General features: G+C 45.4%; 2 protein-coding genes, 1 long non-coding RNA gene and 1 pseudogene across 3 annotated transcripts; 2 read left to right on the forward strand and 2 right to left on the reverse strand.

Moving 5' to 3' along the window:
• Positions 1–465: 465 nt before the first annotated feature.
• On the reverse strand, positions 466–14,333 carry LOC106574485 (histone-lysine N-methyltransferase PRDM9-like; annotated as a pseudogene).
• A 473-nt stretch (positions 14,334–14,806) lies between these two features.
• LOC106574486 (polycystic kidney disease protein 1-like 3) lies at positions 14,807–17,419 on the reverse strand. The gene is made up of 3 exons (XM_014150392.2): positions 17,335–17,419; positions 16,920–17,247; positions 14,807–16,700 (listed from the first exon to the last, which is right to left on the reverse strand). Exons 2-3 carry the CDS (start codon positions 16,951–16,953, stop codon positions 15,997–15,999), a joined length of 738 nt encoding a protein of 245 aa, XP_014005867.1. The 5' UTR covers positions 16,954–17,247; positions 17,335–17,419; the 3' UTR covers positions 14,807–15,996.
• Positions 17,420–17,541: 122 nt separating this feature from the next.
• LOC123727872 (uncharacterized) lies at positions 17,542–21,711 on the forward strand. Its single transcript, XR_006759819.1, has 4 exons — positions 17,542–18,290; positions 18,734–18,800; positions 21,237–21,342; positions 21,570–21,711. It is a non-coding gene; the product is annotated as an uncharacterized lncRNA (long non-coding RNA).
• A 187-nt stretch (positions 21,712–21,898) lies between these two features.
• LOC106574585 (protein FAM163A) lies at positions 21,899–24,282 on the forward strand. The gene is made up of 3 exons (XM_014150561.2): positions 21,899–22,022; positions 22,230–22,421; positions 22,543–24,282. Exons 1-3 carry the CDS (start codon positions 21,930–21,932, stop codon positions 22,816–22,818), a joined length of 561 nt encoding a protein of 186 aa, XP_014006036.1. The 5' UTR covers positions 21,899–21,929; the 3' UTR covers positions 22,819–24,282.
• The last annotated feature ends 891 nt before the right edge of the window (positions 24,283–25,173 follow it).

Here is a 25,173-nt window from a genome sequence, read left to right on the forward strand (position 1 = left end):
TCACATATGTAACATAATAGATATTCACAATATATCACAACTTCTTGTTCATTACTATGTCTCATAAGGCTTTAAAACTGCACCTCTATAAGGTACTATGCATGTTTATAAGGCAATATAACCCTTCACAGTGCATTTAGTAGGGTTACAACACTTTCTATAAATACAGTATGTAGTCTGCATCTAGTGGAGAATGTTTTATGGGATGTCCTATCTCTGCATAGTGTATAGCTTATGTAGACTTGTTATAAGCGTTCATAACAGCTTATTGGCAGTCAATAACCAGCTCCCGGCAACATTCAGGTAAGGGTCAAACATGGACGAGTCCTGGCCTGTCATATTCAACATGTCTCTCACTGCAGTCACCCTCCTCTCTCACTGCAGTCACCCTCCTCTCACACTGCAGTCACCCTCCTCTCACACTGCAGTCACCCTCCTCTCACACAGCACACACGGAATCAAAGATGGTGTACACAGTTCCACTGGATTTTTATTCAGGCAAACAAACTATTTGCGGCATTTAGGGTTTTGGAATGGCACCGGTAAATCAGTTGGTGCAAGTGACTCATAGGGTCAGGTGTGAGTACGCTGGTGTTCCTTTAAGCTTCTTGACTGACTGAACCTCTTCCCACGCTGAGAGCAGTGATACGGCCTCTCTCATGTGTGAATACGCTGGTGTCTCTTTAATTTCCCTGACTCACTGAACCTCTTCCCACGCTGAGAGCAGTGATACGGCCTCTCTCCTGTGTGAATACGCTGGTGTCTCTTAACAATCCCCGACTCACTGAACCTCTTCCCACACTGAGAGCAGTGATACGGCCTCTCTCATGTGTGAATACGCTGGTGTCTCTTAACAATCCCCGACTCACTGAACCTCTTCCCACGCTGAGAGCAGTGATACGGCCTCTCTCCTGTGTGAATACGCTGGTGTCTCTTTAATTTCCCTGACTCACTGAACCTCTTCCCACACTGTGAACAGTGATATGGCCTTTCTCCTGTGTGAGTACATTGGTGTACCTTTAAGTCTCCTGATCGATGGAAACTCTTCCCACACTGAGAGCAGTGGTGAGGTCATGGCTTCCCTGTGTCTCTGTGTTTCTGGGTGAGGAGTGTGATGGGGGTGCGATCTGGAGTTGTTGAACACCGCTGAGAGCCACTGGGTGGTGCTAGTGTCTCTGATCTAATCCCTCCACTCCTCGGCAGCCTGACTACTCTTCCCTGTGGCATCTCTTTATGTGCTTGTAGAGGTAGATCTGAGCCGTGAAGGAGAACGGACAACCAGAGCAGGAAAAGATCTGAGACTGGGACGACTCATTCACACCTGAAAGGAAAGGAGAGAGGGAGGGGAGGAGAGAAACAGAAGGGGTGTTCAGAGAGGTCAAAGAGAATAGCAAGCTGGATAGAGAACTGAAGGGGTGTTCAGAGAGGTCAAAGAGAATAGCAAGCTGGATAGAGAACTGAAGGGGTGTTCAGAGAGGACGAAGAGAATAGCAAGCTGGATAGAGAACTGAAGGGGTGTTCAGAGAGGTCAAAGAGAATAGCAAGCTGGATAGAGAACTGAAGGGGTGTTCAGAGAGGTCAAAGAGAATAGCAAGCTGGATAGAGAACTGAAGGGGTGTTCAGAGAGGTCAAAGAGAAGAGCAAGCTGGATAGAGAACTGAAGGGGTGTTCAGAGAGATCAAAGAGAATAGCAAGCTGGATAGAGAACTGAAGGGGTGTTCAGAGAGGTCAAAGAGAATAGCAAGCTGGATAGAGAACTGAAGGGGTGTTCAGAGAGGTCAAAGAGAAGAGCAAGCTGGATAGAGAACTGAAGGGGTGTTCAGAGAGGTCAAAGAGAATAGCAAGCTGGATAGAGAACTGAAGCAAATACTGAAAGAAAAAGAAAGACTAATGATATCATTATATTCCACTTCACTTGAATAGAGAGATGGAAAGAGAGGGGGAATTGAACAGGTAGTTCTAGAGCAGTGGTAGTCTCTAATATTTCTGGGGGAGACACATTTGTGAAACGCACTCACTGGGTGAGCTACCATAACCTACCCAAATTTATTCATATTTATGCTATTTGAAATACTATTAACAAGGACCATGAAGCTATTTGATTCACAATGTTTGGACACTTGGGGGTATCATTATCTCAATATTTGCACAAAATATGTCAAATCAGATAATGCCAAATTTCAGTCTGAAGGAAGCAGTGGTGGAAAGTACTTAAATAAAAATACTTTAAAGTACTACTTAAGTAGCTTTTTGGGGTATCTGTACTTTACTATTTAAGTTTTGGACAACTTTTACTTTTACTTGACTACATTCCTAAAGAAAATAATGTACTTTTTACTTACATTTTCCCTGACACCCAAAAGTACTAAACTCAGCAAAAAAAAGAAACGTCCTCTCACTGTCAACTGCGTTTATGTTCAGCAAACTTAACATGTGTAAATATTTGTATGAACATAACAAGATTCAACAACTGAGACATAAACTGAACAAGTTCCACAGACATGTGACTAACAGAAATGGAATAATGTGTCCCTGAACAAAGGGGGGGTCAAAATCAAAAGTAACAGTCAGTATCTGGTGTGGCCACCAGCTGCATTAAGTACTGCAGTGCATCTCCTCCTCATGGACTGCACCAGATTTGCCAGTTCTTGCTGTGAGATGTTACCCCACTCTTCCACCAAGGCACCTGCAAGTTCCCAGACATTTCTGGGGGGAATGGCCCTAGCCCTCACCCTCCGATCCAACAGGTCCCAGACGTGCTCAATGGGATTGAGATCCGGGCTCTTCGCTGGCCATGGCAGAACACTGACATTCCTGTCTTGCAGGAAATCACGCACAGAACGAGCAGTATGGCTGGTGGCATTGTCATGTTGGAGGGTCATGTTAGGATGAGCCTGCAGGAAAGGTACCACATGAGGGAGGAGGATGTCTTCCCTGTAACGCACAGCGTTGAGATTGCCTGCAATGACAACCAGCTCAGTCTGATGATGCTGTGACACACTGTCCCAGACCATGATGGACCCTCCACCTCCAAATCGATCCCGCCGCAGAGTACAGACCTCGGTGTAACGCTCATTCCTTTGACGATAAACGCGAATCCGACCATCACCCCTTTTGAGACAAAACTGTGACTCGTCAGTGAAGAGCACTTTTTGCCAGTCCTGTCTGGTCCAGCGACGGTGGGTTTGTGCCCATAGGCGACGTTGTTACCGGTGATGTCTGGTGAGGACCTGCCTTACAACAGGCCTACAGGCCCTCAGTCCAGCCTCTCTCAGCCTATTGCAGACAGTCTGAGCATTGAGTGAGGGATAGTGCATTCCTGGTGTAACTCGGGCAGTTGTTGTTGCCATCCTGTACCTGTCATGCAGGTGTGATGTTCGGATGTACTGATCCTGTGCAGGTGTTGTTACATGTGGTCTGCCACTGCGAGGACGATCAGCTGTCCGTCCTGTCTCCCTGTAGCGCTGTCTTAGGCCTCTCACAGTACGGACATTGCAATTTATTTCCCTTGCCACATCTGCAGTCCTCATGCCTCCTTGCAGCATGCCGAAAGCACATTCACGCAGATGAGCACGGACCCTGGGCATCTTTCTTTTGGTGTTTTTCAGAGTCAGTAGAAAGGCCTCTTTAGTGTCCTACGTTTTCATAAATGTGACCTTAATTGTCTACTGTCTGTAAGCTGTTAGTGTCTTAACGACTGTTCCACAGACGCATGTTCATTAATTGTTTATGAATCATTGAACAAGCATGGGAAACAGTGTTAAAACCCTTTACAATGAAGATCTGTGAAGTTATTTGGATTTTTACCAATTATCTTTGAAAGACAGGGTCCTGAATAAGGGACGTTTCTTTTTTTGCTTAGCAGGACACGAAAATGGTCTAATTCACACACTTATCAAGAGAACATCCCTGGTCATCCCTAATGCCTCTGATTTGGCAGACTCACTAAACACAAATGCTTAGTTTGTAAATTACGTCTGAGTGTTGAAGTGTGCTCCTGGCTATCCGTAAATTAAAAAAACAAGAAAATCATGCCGTCTGGTTAGCTTAATAGCTTAAAGGAATTTTAAATGATTTATACTTGGACTTTTACATTTGATACTTAAGTATATTTTAGCGATTACATGTATTGTTGATACTTTAAGTACATTTTAAACCAAATACTTTTAGACTTTTACTCAAGTAGCATTTTACTGGGTGACTTTCACTTGAGCCATTTCCAACTAAGGTATCTTTACTTGTACTCAAGTATAACAATTGGGTACTTTTTCCACCACTGGAAGGAAGTATGTTTTGTGGTGATTGAAATGCATCACAAAGGTATTGGAGTTCAGGAAAACATTAGGGATGATCATCAAGCAATCTGTGTGTATGGTCTTCTGTGGAGAACACATTTATTTCCACTAGTCAATCTGTGCAGATACATTCACATCACTCTGCCTTCTAACAAGGCCTACACTGCCTGTGTGTGCCATAGATGGAAACAGACGATACGCGTTCCTGACAATCTTAGCTTTCAGGCATGGGGTCATAGTCGCTAATAGCGGCAACCGTTAAAAAGCAGGAGACATATTTGTAGGAAGAAAACTATTAGAACATGAGCTAGAAATCGCTGTTACCTCTGTTTGCCCCAGCCCCTATAGTGGATACAGAAGATTACTCATGTAACCACGGTTCTATGAAGTAAGCGGTGCATTCAGCTGACTGAGGGAAACACATTTGTTCAGATTATTGCACAATGACTGCCTGTTCTAGAGGGACGAGGAAAGGGAATAGGGAGAGAGGTAGAGAGAGAAAGCCCAAAAGTACCTCTAGCGGAGCTCTTTCTGTCCCAGAGGAAGTCGAAGATGATGCCCAGGTCTCTGGCGTATTCTTCTCCGTACCACACCAACAGCTCCTCTCCAACAGTTATAGGCTTACAGCAGCGGTACATAATCTCTCCTCTGTACTGGAAGGCCACCAGATTCTGCTCTTCTTCACTACGGGCACAGTTCACATACCTGACAGAGAGAGGAGGAGTGGTAAGAGAGAGGGAAGGTATTTGGTAGTTTATTAGGATCCCCATTAGCTGATGCGAAAGCAGCAGCTACTCTTCCAGGGGTTCACACAAAACATGAAACATGACATAATACAGAACATTAATAGACAAGAACAGCTCAAGGACAGAACTACACACTTTTATTTAAGTGGGACAGACTACTTAAATTAAATCAATTCAGGCCAACTCAACATCATCGAACAAGATGAAAACACAGAAAACACAGAAGGATAGAAAGATGTAGAGACTGGGAGAGAATAAGATGGAGAGAGGGATGGATGGAGAGATAGAAGTTAGCCAGAAGTTAGATAGAAGTTAGCCAGTTCACTAGCTAACATTAGAATTCAGCTAACCACGGTTGGTGGTCATCAGCTATCCCTTAGCTCGAAAAGCTATCGCCAGTTTTGTACAACGCGACTCAGACCAGAGCATACCGGACCTATTTTCTCTCCATATCCCCAGATTCCTACCGCAAGCTCTGGACATTTACACCTAGATCTTGCAGCTAGCTAGCTGCTACCCGAGTGATTATTGGCTAACGTCGGTCCCGGAGCTAACATCAATTATTCCGGAGCTAGCCAGCTGAAGAGTTCCATCAGCCACTCCTGGGCTACAATCACCTATCCGGTCCCGTTTTACTGTCGATTACTTCATGACTGGGCTACCGACGTTATCTGCATGAGGGAGTTAGCCAACTGGCCCCTCCGTCGCGACGTAACCTGAACGCCCATCTGCGGCCAGCTAATCGTTCGCTGTCTTATCGGCTGCTATCTGAATAGGTCTATCGGCCAATTTTCTTGGCCCACTATAACTATAACTATTTTTGCCAATTGGATTGGTCCCCTCTACCACACGTAACCCCACTAATCTACCGATGGAAACGCACGAGGTGGCTAAAAACAGACCATCTTCTGCCAACTTGCTACCCATGGCCCGGCTAGCTGTCTGAATCGCCGTGACCGCAACTGACCTCACTACTCACTAGACCCTTTTGATCACCTGGCTAAGCATGCCTCTCCATAATGTCAATATGTCTTGTCCATTGCTGTTCTGGTTAGTGTTTATTGGCTTATTTCACTGTAGAGCCTCTAGCCCTGCTCATTATACCTTATCCAACCTCTCAGTTCCACCACTCACACATGCGATGACATCACCTGGTTTCAATGATGTTTCTAGAGACAATATCTCTCTCATCATCACTCAATGTCTAGGTTTACCTCCCCTGTATTCACATCCTACCATACCTTTGTCTGTACATTATACCTTGAAGATATTTTATCGCCCCCAGAAACCTGCTCCTTTTACTCTCTGTTCCGGACGTCCTAGACGACCAATTCTCATAGCTTTCAGCCGTACCCTTATTCTACTCCTCTGTTCCTCTGGTGATGTAGAGGTGAATCCAGGCCCTGCAGGGCCTAGCTCCACTCCTACTACCCAGGCGCTCTCTTTTAATGACTTCTGTAACCATAATAGCCTTGGTTTCATGCATGTTAACATTAGAAGCCTCCTCCCCAAGTTTGTTTTATTCACTGCTTCAGCACACTCTGGCAACCCGGATGTCCTAGCCGTGTCTGAATCCTGAATCATGAAGACCACCAAAAACTCTGAAATCTCCATCCCTAACTACAACATTTTCCGACAAGATAGAACTGCCAAAGGAGGCGGTGTTGCAATCTACTGCAGAGATAGCCTGCAGAGTTCTGTATTACTATCCAGGTCTGGACCCAAACAATTTGAACTTCTACTTTTAAAAATCCACCTCTCTAAAAACAAGTCTCTCACCGTTGCCGCCTGCTATAGACCACCCTCTGCCCCCAGCTGTGCTCTGGACACCATATGTGAACTGATTGCCCCCCATCTACCTTCAGAGCTCGTGCTGCTAGGTGCCCTAAACTGGGACATGCTTAACCTCTTATATCTAGACGTTCCGCTAGCGGAACACCTGCTCCAATATCCAATGATAGACATGGCGCGAATTACAAATTCCTCAAAAAACCCAAAACTTCCATTTTTCAAACATATGACTATTTTACACCATTTTAAAGACAAGACTCTCCTTTATCTAACCACACTGTCCGATTTCAAAAAGGCTTTACAGCGAAAGCAAAACATTAGATTATGTCAGCAGAGTACCCAGCCAGAAATAATCAGACACCCATTTTTCAAGCTAGCATATAATGTCACATAAACCAAAACCACAGCTAAATGCAGCACTAACCTTTGATGATCTTCATCAGATGACAACCCTAGGACATTGTTATACAATACATGCATGTTTTGTTCAATCAAGTTCATATTTATATCCAAAAAACCGTTTTTTACATTAGCATGTGACGTTCAGAACTAGCATACCCCCCGCAAACTTCCGGTGAATTTACTAAATTACTCATGATAAACGTTAACCTGTTAGGGCTAGGGGGCAGTATTGACACGGCTGGATAAAAAACGTACCCGATTTAATCTGGTTACTACTCCTGCCCAGTAACTAGAATATGCATATACTTATTGGCTTTGGATAGAAAACACCCTAATGTTTCTAAAACTGTTTGAATGGTGTCTGTGAGTATAACAGAACTCATATGGCAGGCAAAAACCTGAGAAGATTTCATGCAGGAAGTGGCCTGTCTGACAAGGTGTCGTTCTTCTTGCCTCTGTTTATTGAAGACTGAGGATCTCTGCTATAACGTGACACTTCCTACGGCTCCCATAGGCTCTCAGAAGGCGGCAAAAAGCTGAATTGTGGCTTTGCAGGCTCTGGCTGAAAAAAAGTAGCGCGTTTGGGTAGTGGCTGGTTACAGTACTGTGAGACTCAGGCGCGTGCCCGCGTCGACCGAATGCTTTGTTTTCTTTCCTCTGTTTACCTAAACGCAGATTCCCGGTCGGAATATTATCGCTTTTTTACGAGAAAAATGGCATAAAAATTTATTTTAAACAGCGGTTGACATGCTTCGAAGTACGGTAATGGAATATTTAGAATTTTTTTGTCACGAATTGCGCCATGCTCGTGACCCTTATTTACACTTCGGATAGTGTCTTGAACGCACGAACAAAACGCCACTATTTGGATATAACGATGGATTATTTTGGACCAAACCAACATTTGTTATTGATGTAGCAGTCCTGGGAGTGCATTCTGACGAAGAACATCAAAGGTAATCAAACTTTTGTAATAGTAAATCTGACTTTGGTCAGGGCTAAACTTGGTGGGTGTCTAAATAGCTAGCCGTGATGGCTGGGCTATCTACTGAGAATATTGCAAAATGTGCTTTCACCGAAAAGCTATTTTAAAATCGGACACCACGATTGCACAAAGGAGTTCTGTATCTATAATTCTTAAAATAATTGTTATGTTTTTTGTGAACGTTTATCGTGAGTAATTTAGTAAATTCACCGGAGGTTTGCGGGGGGTATACTAGTTCTGAACGTCACATGCTAATGTAAAAAGCTGGTTTTTGATATAAATATGAACTTGATTGAACAAAACATGCATGTATTGTATAACATAATGTCCTAGGTGTGTCATCTGATGAAGATCATCAAAGGTTAGTGCTGCATTTAGCTGTCTTCTGGGTTTTTGTGACATTATATGCTAGCTTGAAAAATGGGTGTCTGATTATTTCTGGCTGGGTACTCTGCTGACATAATCTAATGTTTTGCTTTCGTTGTAAAGCCTTTTTGAAATCGGACAGTGTGGTTAGATTAATGAGAGTCTTGTCTTTAAAATGGTGTAAAATAGTCATATGTTTGAGAAATTGAAGTAATAGCATTTCTAAGGTATTTGAAAATCGCGCCACAGGATTACACTGGCTGTTGCGTAGGTGGGACGATTTCGTCCCGCCTAGCCCAGAGAGGTTAACAAAATACAGAACAATTATTTGAAGAATTATAGATACAGAACTCCTTTGTGCAATCGAGGTGTCCGATTTTAAAATAGCTTTTCGGTGAAAGCACATTTTGCAATATTCTGAGTAGATAGCCCAGCCATCACGGCTAGCTATTTTGACACCCACCAAGTTTAGCCCTGACCAAACTCCGTTTTACTATTAGAAAAGTTTGATTACCTTTGGTGTTCTTCGTCAGAATGCACTCCCAGGACTGCTACTTCAATAACAAATGTTGGTTTGGTTCAAAATAATCCATAGTTATATCCAAATAGCGGCGTTTTGTTCGTGCGTTCAAGACACTATCCAAGGGTGACGAAGGGTTACGCGCCCGACGCGTTTCGTGACAAAAAAAAATCTAAATATTCCATTACCGTACTTCGAAGCATGTCAACCGCTGTTTAAAATCAATTTTTATGCCATTTTTCTCGTAAAAAAGCAATAATATTCCGACCGGGAAAGCGTGTTTACGTACAAAGAGAGAGAAAATAAAAGCATGGGATCCCCTCGTGCACGAGCCTCAGTCTCATAGTACTCTGACCGGCCACTATCCAAACGCGCTAATGTTTTTCAGCCAGGGCCTGCAAAGCCACGATTCAGCTTTTTGCCGCCTTCTGAGAGCCCATGGGAGCCGTAGGAAGTGTCACGTAACAGCAGAGATCCCCTGTATTGGATAGAGATAATCAAGAAGGCCAAGAAATGGTCAGACAGGGTACTTCCTGTACAGAATCTTCTCAGGTTTTGGCCTGCCAAATGAGTTCTGTTATACTCACAGACACCATTCAAACAGTTTTAGAAACTTTGGAGTGTTTTCTATCCAAAGCTAATAATTATATGCATATTCTCGTTTCTGGGCAGGAGTAATAATCAGATTAAATCGGGTACGTTTTTTATCCGGCCGTGAAAATACTGCCCCCTAGTCATAACAGGTTAACACCCCAGCCACCCTACAATCTAAGCTTGATGCCCTCAATCTCACACAAATTATGAATGAACCTACCAGGTACCACCCCAAAGCCGTAAACACGGGCACCCTCATAGATATCATCCTAACCAACTTGCCCTCTAAATACACCTCTGCTGTTTTCAACCAAGATCTCAGCGATCACTGCCTCATTGCCTGCATCCGTAATGGGTCAGCAGTCAAATGACCTCCACTCATCACTGTCAAACGCTCCCTGAAACACTTCAGCGAGCAGGCCTCTCTAATCGATCTGGCCCGGGTATCCTGGAAGGATATTGACCTCATCCCTTAAATAGAGGATGCCTGGTTATTTTTTTTAAATGCCTTCCTCACCATCTTAAATAAGCATGCCCCATTCAAGAAATTTAGAACCAGGAACAGATATAGCCCTTGGTTCTCTCCAGACCTGACTGCCCTTAACCAACACAAAAACATCCTGTGGCGTTCTGCATTAGCATCGAACAGCCCCCGTGATATGCAACTTTTCAGGGAAGTTAGAAACCAATATACACAGGCAGTTAGAAAAGCAAAGGCTAACTAATTCAATCGGAAATCTACTTCCTGCAACACAAACTCAAAAAAGTTCTAGGACACTGTAAAGTCCTTGGAGAATAAGAGCACCTCCTCCCAGCTGACCACTGCACTGAGGATAGGAAACTCTGTCACCAACGATAAATCCACTATAATTGAGAATTTCAATAAGCATTTTTCTATGGCTGGCCATGCTTTCCACCTGGCTACCCCTACCCCGGTCAACAGCACTGCACCCCCCACAGCACCTCGCCCAAGCCTTCCCCATTTCTCCTTCTCCCAAATCCAGTCAGCTGATGTTCTGAAAGAGCTGCAAAATCTGAACCCATTCTTTCTAAAATTATCTGCCGAAATTGTTGCAACCCCTATTACTAGCCTGTTCAACCTCTCTTTCGTGTCGTCTGAGATTCCCAAAGATTGGAAAGCAGCTGCGGTCATCCCCCTCTTCAAAGGGGGGGACACTCTTGACCCAAACTGCTACAGACCTATATCTATCCTACCCTGCCTTTGTAAAGTCTTCGAAAGCCAAGTCAACAAACAGATTACCGACCATTTCGAATCCCACCGCACCTTCTCCTCTATGCAATCTGGTTTCAGAGCTGGTCATGGGTGCACCTCAGCCACGCTCAAGGTCCTAAACGATATCTTAACCGCCATCAATAAGAAACAATACTGTGCAGCCGTATTCATTGACCTGGCCAAGGCTTTCGACACTGTCAATCACCACATCCTCATCAGCAGACTCAATAGCCTTGGTTTCTCAAATGACTGCCTCGCCTGGTTCATCAACTACTTCTCTGATAGAGATCAGTGTGTCAAATCGGAGGGCCTGTTGTCCGGACCTCTGGCAGTCTCTATGGGGGTGCCACAGGGTTCTATTCTTGGGCCGACTCTTTTCTCTGTATACATCAATGATGTCGCTCTTGCTGCTGGTGATTATCTGATCCACCTCTACGCAGACGACACCATTCTGTATACTTCTGGCCCTTCTTTGGACACTGTGTTAACTAACCTCCAGATGAGATTCAATGCCATACAACTCTCCTTCCGTGGCGTCCAACTGCTCTTAAATACAAGTAAAACTAAATGCATGCTCTTCAACCGATCGCTGCCTGCACCTGCCCGCCTGTCCAGCATCACTACTCTGGACGGTTCTGACTTAGAATATGTGGACAACTACAAATACCTAGGTGTCTGGTTAGACTGTAAACTCTCCTTCCAGACTCACATCAAACATCTCCAATCCAAAGTTAAATCTAGAATTGGCTTCCTATTTCGCAACAAAGCATCTTTCACTCATGCTGCCAAACATACCCTCGTAAAACTGACCATCCTACCGTTCCTCGACTTCGGCGACGTAATTTACAAAATAGCCTCCAATACCCTGCTCAACAAGCTGGATGCAGTCTATCACAGTGCCATCCGTTTTGTCACCAAAGCCCCATATACTACCCACCACTGCGACCTGTACGCTCTCGTTGGCTGGCTCTTGCTTCATACTCGTCGCCAAACCCACTGGCTCCAGGTCATCTACAAGACCCTGCTAGGTAAAGTTCCCCCTTATCTCAGCTCACTGGTCACCCTAGCAGCACCCACCTGTAGCATGCGCTCCAGCAGGTATATCGCTCTGGTCACCCCCAAAGCCAATTCCTGCTTCGGCCGCCTCTCCTTCCAGTTCTCGGCTGCTAATGACTGGAACGAACTACAAAAATCTCTAAAACTGGAAACACTTATCTCCCTCACTAGCTTTAAGCACCAGCTGTCAGAGCAGCTCACAGATTACTGCACCTGTACATAGCCCATCTATAATTTAGCCCAAACAACTACCTCTTCCCCTACTGTATTTATTTATTTTGCTCCTTTGCACCCCATTATTTATATTTCTACTTTGCACTTTCTTCCACTGCAAATCTACCATTCCAGTGTTTTACTTGTTATATTGTATTTACTTCGCCACCATGGCCTTTTTTGCCTTTACCTCTCTTATCTCACCTCATTTGCTCACTTTGTATATAGACTTATTTTTCTACTATATTATTGACTGTAGGTTTGTTTTACTTCATGTGTAACTCTGTGTTGTTGTATGTGTCAAACTGCTTTGCTTTATCTTGGCCAGGTCGCAATTGTAAATGAGAACTTGTTCTCAACTTGCCTACCTGGTTAAATAAAGGTGAAATAAATAAAAATAAAATAGAGAGAGGGATAAAAGGCTGGAGAAAAGACACCTCATCCAGTTAGAGTGAGTGTCTCTCTTGGCATCAATGTACTCGTCACTCTGCATGCTTTTGTAGATCTGAGGACCAATTGCGTCTCAGCAGTTATTTCACTCAGCCAATCAGAACTTGGTGTTACGCTTTAATCAGACAGATAGTCAGAGACAGACACACCCACTCCTCTCACCACCCAGGAGTATCCACTCTCCCCGGCCAGCTCCTTGTCTGTGAGTTCTCCTTCATACGGTCCGTAGTGCGTCCCTTGGGGCACGGTGTGTCCGTGGTTGAAGACCACCAGCCCAGCTCCTGGGATGGCTGATGTCCTGACCTCCAGGCCGGGCGACAGGGTGAGTCTGGCCCTGTCTGGGGCCCCCAGGGGGGCAGGGGTGTCTGGGATGAAGTGGGCGGGACCGTGGAGCTCACATTCCTCGATGAAGAAAGACTTGCACTCCTCACAGACTGATAGAGATGAGAAACAGCAGATTCTCTACACAATATACAAACGCACCATTAGTTACAGGATTGTATCATGTATATGGGTCCTGAGATCCTCAAAAGGTTCTACAGCTGCAACATCGAGAGCATCCTGACTGGTTGCATCACTGCCTGGTACGGCAATTGCTCGGCCTCTGACCGCAAGGCACTACAGAGGGTAGTACCTATGGCACTACAGAGGGTAGTACCTACACCAGGCGGTGTCAGAGGAAGGCCCTAACAATTGTCAAAGACCCCAGCCACCCCAGTCATAGACTGTTCTCTCTACTACCGCATGGCAAGCGGTACCGGAGTGCCAAGTCTAGGACAAAAAGGCTTCTCAACAGTTTTTACCCCCAAGCCATAAGACTCCTGAACAGGTAATCAAATGGCTACCCGGACTATTTGCATTGTGTGCCCCCCCCCCCAACCCCTCTTTTTACGCTGCTGCTACTCTCTGTTTATCATATATGCAAAGTCACTTTAACTATACATTCATGTACATACTACCTCAATTGGGCCGACCTACCAGTGCTCTCGCACATTGGCTAACCGGGCTATCTGCATTGTGTCCCACCACCCGCCAACCCCTTTTACGCTACTGCTACTCTCTGTTCATCATATATGCATAGTCACTTTAACCATATCTACATACTACCTCAATCAGCCTGACTAACCAGTGTCTGTATGTAGCCTCGCTACTTCTATAGCCTCGCTACTGTATATTGCCTGTTTTTTATTGTTGTTTTATTTCTTTACCTACCTATTGTTCACCTAATACCTTTTTTGCACTATTGGTTAGAGCCTGTAAGTAAGCATTTCACTGTAAGTTCTACACCTGTTGTATTCAGCGCACGTGACAAATACACTTTGATTTGATTTGATATGCTAGCCAGTAGATAAAACAAGACATTAGGGGCAATTTAACCAAATATCACAAAATTACTGCATCTATAAAGACCTTAAAAACAGGTTTATGAAGGTTTCACGTAGAGATACACTGTATTCTTCGTCTCTCAGCTCCTCTTCCTCAGTATAGCTGACTCTGGCTCTGCTGCGAAGGTTCACACCTCGAGTGTATCTCTTCACCTCTGACATCTGCTGTCTTAGCCACGCCCTCTTCATCTGCTCTGACACACACACTTGGTCCTATGAGGAGAGGAAATGGTTCCACAGAGTAGCAACAGTGGTGTGGCTCACACCTGAGTAGAGTTGTTGTTACTCAGAGACATGTATTATTACTGATCACTAAATACTTGCGAGGATATCTTCATGGAATTAGTCAACATGAATAAAATATCCTCTCTCCTTCGCTCTCTCCCTCCTCACTCACCCTGTGAGAGCTGCTGGGTGTGCTCTCTCCTTCACTCCCGCTTTCCTCCTCTTCCCCCACTGTTCCCCCATCTCTCCTTTGTTCTCCTCCTCTCCCCCACTGTTCCCCTCCATCTCTCCTTTGTTCTCCTCCTCTTCCCCCACTGTTCCCCTCCATCTCTCCTTTGTTCTCCTCCTCTCCCCCACTGTTCCCCTCCATCTCTCCTTTGTTCTCCTCCTCTTCCCCCACTGTTCCCCTCCATCTCTCCTTTGTTCTCCTCCTCTCCCCCACTGTTCCCCTCCATCTCTCCTTCGCTCTCCTCCTCTACCCCACTCTGATTCTATCTCTCCTTCGCTCTCTCTCTCTTTTTCTCCATCTCTCTCATCGTTCAGCGGCTCCTGTTTCTCCTCTTCTCCCTCTCTTTCCTTCTCTTTCTTTGTCTTCCGCTCCGTCTCGTCCCTACTCTCTCTCTCCTCTCCTTCTCTCTCTCCAGTCAGCTCATCCAGGTGAGGTTGTCCTGAAGGTTCTCTTCCCATTTTGTGACTGTCCCAGTCAGTCCACATCCAGGTGAAAATACGTGTCACCACTGGTCCTCTGCTCAGCTGTGGTCTGGCTGGGGTCAAGGGGTCAGACCTTGTGGTTTCCTGTGTAGCAGTGGGCGTGGCTGAGGCTGGGGTCACCTCTGAGCTAGTCGAGGTTTTAGGTGTGGCTGTGGTGTCAGAACGTTTGGTTCTGATTGGGGATGAGGTTAAGGTCTGTGTCTCAGTAGGGGTTAAGGTCTCTGTGTTGAGGGTTTTGGTTGAGGCTGAGGTAGCAGGTGAGAAATAGGACCCTGTAGTCACTGATGTTTTAGTTGTTCTGGACTGAGGGGGTTTAGAAGAGGTTTCTGTTGAGGTGTTCTGGACTGAGGGGGTTTAGAAGTGGAGGCTGTAGAAGGTGTTCTGGACTGAGGGGGTTTAGAAGTGGAGGCTGTAGAAGGTCTTCTGGACTGAGGGGGTTTAGAAGTGGAGGCTGTAGAAGATCTTCTGGACTGAGGAGGTTTAGAAGAGGTTTCTGTTGAAGGTGTTCTGGACTTGGGGGGTTTAGAAGTGGAGGCTGTAGAAGATGTTCTGGACTGAGGGGGTTTAGAAGAGGTTTCTGTTGAAGGTGTTCTGGACTGAGGGGGTTTAGAAGTGGAGGCTGTAGAATGTGTTCTGGACTGAGGGGGTTTAGAAGTGGAGGCTGTAGGTGTTCTGGACTGAGGGGGTTTAGAAGTGGAGGCTGTAGAATGTGTTCTGGACTGAGGGGGTTTAGAAGTGGAGGCTGTAGAAGGTGTTCTGGACTGAGGGAGTTTAGATGTGGAAGCTGTAGAAGGTGTTCTGGACTGAGGGAGTTTAGATGTGGAGGCTGTAGAAGGTGTTCTGGACTGAGGGGGTTTAGAAGTGGAGGCTGTAGAAGGTGTTCTGGACTGAGGGGGTTTAGAAGTGGAGGCTGTAGAAGGTGTTCTGGACTGAGGGGGTTTAGAAGTGGAGGCTGTAGAAGGTCTTCTGGACTGAGGGAGTTTAGATGTGGAGGCTGTAGAAGGTGTTCTAGACTGAGGGGGTTTAGAAGTGGAGGCTGTAGAATGTGTTCTGGACTGAGGGGGGTTTAGAAGTGGAGGCTGTAGAAGGTCTTCTGGACTGAGGGAGTTTAGATGTGGAGGCTGTAGAAGGTGTTCTGGACTGAGGGGGTTTAGAAGTGGAGGCTGTAGAAGGTGTTCTGGACTGAGGGGGTTTAGAAGTGGAGGCTGTAGAATGTGTTCTGGACTGAGGGGGTTTAGAAGTGGAGGCTGTAGAAGGTGTTCTGGACTGAGGGGGTTTAGAAGTGGAGGCTGTAGAAGGTGTTCTGGACTGAGGGAGTTTAGATGTGGAGGCTGTAGAAGGTGTTCTGGACTGAGGGGGTTTAGAAGTGGAGGCTGTAGAAGGTGTTCTGGACTGAGGGGGTTTAGAAGTGGAGGCTGTAGAATGTGTTCTGGACTGAGGGGGTTTAGAAGTGGAGGCTGTAGAATGTGTTCTGGACTGAGGGGGTTTAGAAGTGGAGGCTGTAGAATGTGTTCTGGACTGAGGGGGTTTAGAAGTGGTTTCTGTAGGTGTTCTGGAATTCTTCGCCCTTCTCCTTTGAGTTTTACCCTGGTGTTGTCTCTCCAGGTGAGGGGTCCATTCTTCCTCTTCCTCCACTGTGTCACTAGGTCCTTGTGGGGGCGGTCTGCGCTCTCTCTCCCTCCCCTCCCGGCCACGCCTCATAAACACAGGGACCAGCGGCTGCAGACCTGGGGTGTATTCAGAGAGGTAGCACAATCCGAACTTTCCACACAGAAATATAATGAATAGAGAGGTCACGATTCCCTGATCAACCTGACAGACAATTGTATCTGTTCTACACAACACATTTCTATCTGAGGCTAATGTCCTGAAACAGGCCCCTGAGGAACAACAGAGAGCATTATCCTTCATCACAATAGTCATGGCCTCATAGGGATATATAGTACCTATAGCCAGCATGGCTAAGTGGTTCCTCTTCATGTTTCTGTAGCGCTTTTTCTCCCATTCCGCCAAACTGGCCTATTTGCTCTGGGAAAAATACACCTTCATCTCCTCACAGTCATCCTAAGAGTTAGCACAAGACAGGTGTGCACACAGACACATAATAGCATCGGCCTAATTAACTTAATAAGCACCAAGACATCTGAAAACAAATTGACGTTGGTGCTATATGCTAAAGTTAGGCCTACTGTTGTCCATTTTGAACCTCACGTCGTCGCTAGAACTCATCTCTCCACTGGTGTAGCACGTGTTCGCCTTTCCGTCCTCCGCTGCCTAATAAAGTCAAAACAAATGCAAGTTGAAGCTGCAATTTTACCCTTTGCACTGAATTCCTAAAATCATGGAAAACACAAAGCATACATAGGCCTACTACTGTTGGTCTACCTCCCCAGCCCAAGCAAGCATTTTGGATGTGTTTCTCCCCAACGTCCTGAGGAATACAGCCCACATTTCTGTGGATACGCCCTCGGACTAGAGACCTCGTGCACGCAGTTAGACATTTCGAATTGAAAGTTATCGTTGACTGTCTTTCTAACACTGTAATAAAATACCTTACTAGCCTAATATGTTTGGGTCGTGGGTGCCAAGGGATGGTAGTCCAACAGAAGTTTTCTTAATATTTACTTTTCAGGTCAGTGACGTAAGCCTAGATTATGATTTAACGTTTTCATAACGGGCTCTAACCCCCATCCTCTTGGTGTAGGATAGATGTGGTTGTCCAAGGAAGCTGATCTGAGGCCAGTTTGAAGTTAGAATGAGCGGTTTAAAGTTAAAATGAGAGGTTTGGTAATCTGATCCTACATCAGCAGAATCCACCCAGGGCGCCGTTACATACCCAAAACATATCGCATATCGCAGGCTGTTGCGTTTTCTCGGAGGGAGTAGCATTACGCGTAACAGTAGCCATTCTCCCCAACCCCCCAGTCTCAGGGGTGTGATGGATAAAGCCTCGCCGACCACAGACAATCTCTGCCCGTATCGATGTCTCTGTGTCCCTACGGACACCATCTGGGACATGCCATGAGATGTCAGCTGGGTTATTTCTCACGCCGTCTCAATACAGGTGAAAGTGTGGAAACAAGGGATAATGAAAAAGTAGGATAACACGAGAGTTCGGTTATAGAGCGGATTGACTGCAAGCTGCTGGAGCGAACAGGGCAAAGGATTTGTGCTATCGAAGTAAAGCATCGGGCAACGGTGTAATACAGTAGGCTAGTTAGTGCACCATTGACCATAACACCATCACACCGAAAGTGTTTTAGGGAATATCCCAATCACAGGTTTGTGAAATACCAGGATACGGGTTTATCTGACAGGTACGTTTTTTAAATATATATATATATATAATAATTGGTCCTGTGTTTCCCGCGGTGTGTGATTACATTAACTATCACTATTACTAGTTATTAACGCCTTTCCTATAATGTCACTGTAGCTGCTGTTATGTTTAAGAATACCCTGGCATCACTGACCCAGCTGTCTCAGTTATGTCCTTAGATGAGTACCAGAAGTGCTATCACTTTAAAAGTAGTGTAGCTCTAGATCCAGGGAACTATTACATCTACATAACGGCATTGTTTGTGGGGTACGATTCATGTGATAGGAAGGGAAGAACGCACAGAAACACTGTTTGGAACGCGTCCTTAATTCAAAGGCAAAGTTGCAAGACTGTTGAAGACCAGTAGTGTTCCAGTATGTCTGTGCTCATGTCTCAACATTGACCTGTGCTGTGCTGATGATGTCATGTCTCTCTTCCCAGGGGACTGTGAGGTGCCGGTCCACTCCTGACCTACAGGATGCCATCCTCCTGGTGCTGATCTACACAGGTGGGATCTGTGTGTGTGTGTGTGTGTGTGTGTGTGTGTGTGTGTGTGTGTGTGTGTCCGTGTCCGTGTGTGTAATGTTGAAAACAGTTCAAAAGCAGTGTACATACTTCCAGTGACTTTCAGGTCCAGGTTGCAAAAAAAAGGCATGAATAGATACCCAGTGTTGAATATATACCCAGTGTTGAATAGATACCCAGTGTTGAATATATACCCAGTGTTGAATATATACCCAGTGTTGAATAGATACCCAGTGTTGAATAGATACCCAGTGTTGAATATATACCCAGTGTTGAATAGATACCCAGTGTTGATTAGATACCCAGTGTTGAATAGATACCCAGTGTTGAATAGATACCCAGTGTTGAATAGATACCCAGTGTTGAATAGATACCCAGTGTTGAATAGATACCCAGTGTTGAACAGATACCCAGTGTTGAATAGATCGACTTCTGTTTAGTGCAACTTTTCAACCCAAAGATCTCCGTCAGGTAGACAACATAAACAGTAGAACACCATGACTCTGCAGCGGATGTTTTTGGATTATGACAAGGTAAGATGTACTGAGATAGTTCAGGTATTTCTCAGTTGTATTCGTATCACTAAATTGTTGCATATAGCACCTTTAACTCAATAAAGTATAAACTCCAAACACTGGGACATATAGTTACAGTCTATTGGCAGCCATAGAAGACCCCTGTGTCACTGAATTCCCTGTAGACTTTTCTCTCTCCTCTGCCTCTTCCTCTTCTGCCATTGTTCATTTCTGCAAGTGGTGCAGCTGTCCTAGACACACACACATACTGACACACACGCTCACACAGAGATTAGGAATGAGTGTGTATCTCTATTTACACGAGAGAAGAGTGCTTTCAGAAGTGGAGAGAAGAGAGTGAGAGAGGAGAGAGTGAGAGTCTCGCCTTGACTACCTGGCTAAATTGTCCCCTGATGGAAAAATATTGTTGCAGGAATGATTTTTGAATAATTGAACGCCCAGGGCTTTAAAATTGCAGGCTTTCCGAGATTTATTCCTGTGAAAAGTTAGAAGCCACAGACACACACACACACACACACACACACACACACACACACACACACACACACACACACACACACACACACACACACACACACACACACACCACAACGAAATATTAATATAATTATATTTAAAAGAAGATATATCGAGGATCTACTACGATATTGCAAGTCTCCTCTTTTCTCCTCTCCTCTTTTCTCTTCTCCTCTCTTCTCCTCTCCTCTCTTCTCTTCTTCTCTTTTCTCTTCTCCTCTCTTCTCTTCTCCTCTCTTCTCTTCTCCTCTTTTCTCTTCTCCTCTCTTCTCTTCTCTCTTCTCATATCCTCTCATATCCTCTCCTCTCCTCTTTTCTCCTCTCCTCTTTTCTCCTCTCCTCTTTTCTCTTCTCTCCTCTCCTCTCCTCTCCTCTCCTCTCCTCTCCTCTCCTCTCCTCTCCTCTCCTCTCCTCTCCTCTCCTCTCCTCTCCTCTCCTCTCCTCTCCTCTCCTCTCCTCTCCTCTCCTCTCCTCTCCTCTCCTGAATTCCCTGTAGACTATTTTACGTAGGTAATATAGTGATCCTGTTTTTCTCCTCTCCTCCATTTTCTCTCTTTCCTCCTGGTTATTAGTTAATGGAATTTTTTGCAGATCCTTCCTGGGACCACAGGTTCCTTTAAGGTCATACAGTACAGGGGTGTGTGTGTGTGTGTGTGTGTGTGTGTGTGTGTGTGTGTGTGTGTGTGTGTGTGTGTGTGTGTGTGTGTGTGTGTGTGTGTGTGTGTGTGTGTGTGTGTGTGTGTGTGTGTGTGTGTGTGTGTGTGTGTGTATCACAGTCAAATCCCACAGCACTTTCTGACACAGTGTGTGCTGTGATGGTCAGAAAAGATAGAGGGGTGAATCTTCAACCCTATATTTTACTCTGGGCTTAACTCTCTCCCTCTTCCTTTCCTCCCTCTGTCTCTCTTGCCATTGTAATCAGCCCCTGTTGTGTGATGAACTGCTTGGACATGGTCCACAGAGAGAGAAGGAGGTGAGGAGAAGAGAGGGAGTAGAGAGAGGTAGGAGGTTGGGAGAAGGAGAGAGAGAGGGGAAGAGAGAAAGGCAGAGAGAGAAAGAGAGATGGAGATTTCACATTGCTTTTAACGGCATTAACCTGCCCATGCTGTATATAATTTAGAGCAATGGTGACATAGAGGAGGAGCTGTCTGATGGACACAGATTCACGCACGCACACAGATTTGTAGAATGCCCCTTCCCTCTCCGTCTCTCTCTCTGTTTCTCTCTCTCTCTCTCTGACTCTCTGTCTCTCTGTCTCTGTCTCTGTCTCTCTCTCTGTCTCTCTCGCTCGCCTGCTGATAGGAGACTGATGTAGATATAATGGATGAAGAGATCCATGTTTTATCTTCTAACTCATCTTTCTGCAGGAGATCCAACCAGAAGGGGTTTTGAGGCCGACACCCCCAAGACCTCGCAGGACCCCGCCCCCCTTCTCTGCCTCCTCCCCCTCTCCACCTCTACCTGTCTCCTGATGTGAGTTCTGGGCCTGTATCCACAAAAAAAGCGTCTCGGAGGAGTGCTGATCTAGGATCAGTTTAGCGTTTTATTTCATGATGAATAAGATTGTATGGACAGATCCTAGATCAGCTATCCTATCCTGAAGCACATGGTAGACATGGGCCCTGGCCTTAGTTCAATTATATCATGGTTCTATCCCAACCAAACTAATTTAGGTCCTTTGATTGTCTTTGTCCTTGCAGGTATAGAACCCATTGCTGAACGTAAGTATTACACTCCTTGAATGTGCTGTGAAGTTGTAGTAAAGAACATAGAGTTTAACTAACTACTGTAGTTCCCCCCTACCTACCTCTCTATCTCTCTCTCTCTCTCTCTCTTTCCTCTCTCTCTCTCTCTCTCTCTCTCTCTCTGTCTCTCTCTCTCTCTCTCTGTCTCTCTCTCTCTCTCTCTCTCTCTGTCTCTCTCTCTGTCTCTCTCTCGCTCTCTCTGTCTCTCTCTCTCTCTGTGTCTCTCTCTGTGTCTCTCTCTCTGTCTCTCTCTCTCTCTCTCTCTCTCCCCTTCTCTCTTTCTCCAGGGTTTGATGGAGAGTTCTAACCAGTTTAATGTCAGCAGGAACAGTAGTAATAAGTGGAGGACTTCTCGCCACAGTCATCCTGCTCTGTATTGTAGCAGTGCTGTGCTACTGCAGGCTCCAGGTAACCTGTGTGTGTGTGTGTGTGTGTGTGTGTGTGTGTGTGTGTGTGTGTGTGTGTGTGTGTGTGTGTGTGTGTGTGTGTGTGTGTGTGTGTGTGTGTGTGTGTGTGCCCGTGTGTGTGTGTGTGTGCCCGTGTGTGTTTTACCTGCACAGTCTTTCATGAACAATAACTGATTCCAACAAAACTCCCCCCCTTCACTAATTCCAGTACTACTGCTGTAAGAAAAATGAGTCGGAGGTGGACTTGGCTTCCGTGGTTGGAGGAGGTGACAGAACGGGAGGAGGAGATGGAGAAGGGGATGCTCAAGGGGTGGTTCAGGCTCACTTTGCCTGCAAATCGTGCAGCGCCCCTGGGATGGACAGCCTGGCTGTCACCCCTCTCTGCCTGGAGCCCCTGGAGGTTAGAGTACAGCACTACCACAAACCCGAGACCTAAACCTAGAGCTACAGTAGGCAGTTGAATTTGAAGGACTCATTCTATTTCAATCATTCTATTTCTATGGTGATTGTGTGTGTTTCAGGTGGGCCCTCCCCCCAGCTACTGCCCCACCTGCTCCCCCTTCTGGCTACGCCCGGGACTTAGTGACGAGCTGCACAATGGAACCGAGCGGCTGGGATTCCATACGTATCACTATGACAACCCCGGAGAGTGTCAATCACTGCCCCTGTCAGACACGCCGCAGGCCCCGTTCTTTTTGACCCAGCCCTGCCAATCCCCTTTGAGCTACTATAGCCCCGTTGACACCTACCCTAACACACCCTGCAGTAACAGACGCCCCTACAGCACACCGGTTTGACACACATGGACACACACATCACACACACACTGACGTCACACACGCACTCATACAAACACTCCTTCTCCCAGGGGAAAGAGACCCAGAGACATCCAGAGTACCACCCATCCAAGGGAGAGAGCCACACATTGAACCTACAGACGGAGCCTCCTGATCGGGACAGAACCACAGACAGACCCTTGTCTGGTGCGGCGGTGTGGAGGTCTGGTCATCTGGTAAACCTATACAGTGGAGGAGATGTTGGGTTTGACTATGGGAGATTACTACAGATGATGGGAGAAGATAGACTGAAACAGCAACACACTGGTGTCTCTCTCTCTCCTCTGCCTGAAACCTGATCATGTGAACTAGGTGACTGACGAGGGCTATATGTGTTTTCATTGTAGGTTTGCTTTACGTCTGGAGTGTCTAATTACATTACATTCAACGACTAAAGCTCAAAGAAGTATTTTTGTCTTCCAGAGTTTAAAGGAGCAGTATGTCCGTTGTTGACCCCTCTGACCCTTAGGAAAAAAAACACATGTCAAATTTGCAGTTTTACATGTGATTAAAAAAAAGAATATTATTGTAAGGGGATATCCGGATGCATTATATATAATCCTGGCTAAGACAATACAAACACACACAAACATTTTAGCCAACGAGGGCATCTGTTTGTCTAATTCTATGATGTTTGACTTAGCCCTTACCCTTCAGTCCTTCAAAACAGAGATGCTGTACACTTACTAGAAGCTGTTCATTATGACACTGTTGATAATATAGACTAGTATTGATAAAAGAGATGTTGTACTCTTTTCACACAATGCACTTTCCGCTTTTCTCAGAGGGTGCGCCCCAAATGGCACTGTATTCCCTAACCAGTGCACTACTTTTGACCAGGGTCCATATGGGTCTGGTCAAAAGTAGTGCCCTATCTAGGGAATAGGGTGCCATATGGGACAAAGCCATGGTCTTCACATCTTGGTCTTCCTCACTTCTCGTCCTTTTGTGATTCTTTGTTAGAGAGTTGATGGGAAAATGGACATCGATCTGTTCACGTGTTGATTTACTGGAAAAAAACACTCAAAGTTGGTGTTCACTGCTATGTAGTCACACTCACACAAAGACACTGCTGCCTGTAGTCTGGCAATGAAGATAACTTTAATATTGAATTCACTAATTCTATACTATATATTTTTTTTCTATTAAAGGTGGACTATTTCTATTAAAAATGACATCATCATACACAGCAGGGCAACTTCCTGATTACAGACAATTTGCACTGTTCGTTGAGACATGCCCATATTGGGAAAAGCCAGTGACAGATTGGAATTTTGTTGTTGATGATGTCTCTAAACAGGAAGTTGACCCGCGGTGTACGATGATGTCATGTAGCTGAGTCTCCTTTTCAAATGAACTCTGAAGATAAATTCCACGTTTAACGCACAGTGTTCCTTTTTGAAGATAAATCAATGTGTATATCTGCCTGGACTCGTCTGTGTTTCTTCACTAACAATGAATCCAATAATATATACCATTTAGCAGACACTTTTATACAGTCGTTTGGTGCATTCATTTATGGTTTTATTACGTATGGGTGGTCCCAGGAATCAAACCAACTCCTCTGCCATTGCAAGGACCATGCTCTACCAACCGCAAATTAAAAGCAGACTCAGAAATATGACGAATACATATAAATAAGGAACAACACAATGTCAATCTAGATGCTAGTGTTATGATGCTAGTGTCTAGATGCAAGTGTTATGATGCTAGTGTCTAGATGCTAGTGTTATGATGCTTTGACACAACCTGGTTGTCCTGTGGGCCTGAGTTGTGTGAACAAGACTTGGCAGATGGAATAACATAGACAGCACTGCAACCTGGAGTCAGATGAGGCCGTTTTAAAACAGTAATATTAGAACAAATAGTAGGAATAAAGGACCATAAATGGTCACATATAAGTAAAGACAGTGTGTTTGTCGTTGTTTCCCTTGGGTTGTGTTCAGATGTATTGTAAGTATTACTGTAGTGGCAGGACCAGTTTAAACTCCTGACAAACCCCTTTCAGCCCTGGCCTTCTGGAGATGATAGCACTGTGAGGAGAGGCACACACACCACGCACGCACACACACACGCACACACACACACACTCCACGCACACAAACACACACACCCCACGCGCACACACACACACACACACCCCACGCACACACACACACACCGCACACACACACTAAACACTCCAGGGTAAATATCCTAAATACCAGGCATAGAACAGTTAGAACATTTCACAGTTGAAGGACAAGGCTGATCCAGAGGTGAAAAGGAGCTCAGGCATCATCTCAGACTACAAACAGGTACAACACACACACACGC

This window comes from Salmo salar, chromosome ssa16 (genome assembly GCF_905237065.1).
Source record: "Salmo salar chromosome ssa16, Ssal_v3.1, whole genome shotgun sequence".
Lineage (NCBI taxonomy): Eukaryota > Metazoa > Chordata > Actinopteri > Salmoniformes > Salmonidae > Salmo > Salmo salar.

Coding starts and splice junctions, on each gene's coding strand:
- LOC106574486 (XM_014150392.2), bottom strand. CDS start 16,953: ATGAAGAGGAACCACTTAGCCATGCTGGCTATAG. Junction 16,701..16,919: donor CTTAGCCATGCTGGCTATAG/GTACTATATATC, acceptor AATACACCCCAG/GTCTGCAGCCGCTGGTCCCT.
- LOC106574585 (XM_014150561.2), top strand. CDS start 21,930: ATGTCAGCAGGAACAGTAGTAATAAGTGGAGGACTTCTCGCCACAGTC. Junction 22,023..22,229: donor TGTGCTACTGCAGGCTCCAG/GTAACCTGTGTG, acceptor CACTAATTCCAG/TACTACTGCTGTAAGAAAAA. Junction 22,422..22,542: donor TCTGCCTGGAGCCCCTGGAG/GTTAGAGTACAG, acceptor TGTGTGTTTCAG/GTGGGCCCTCCCCCCAGCTA.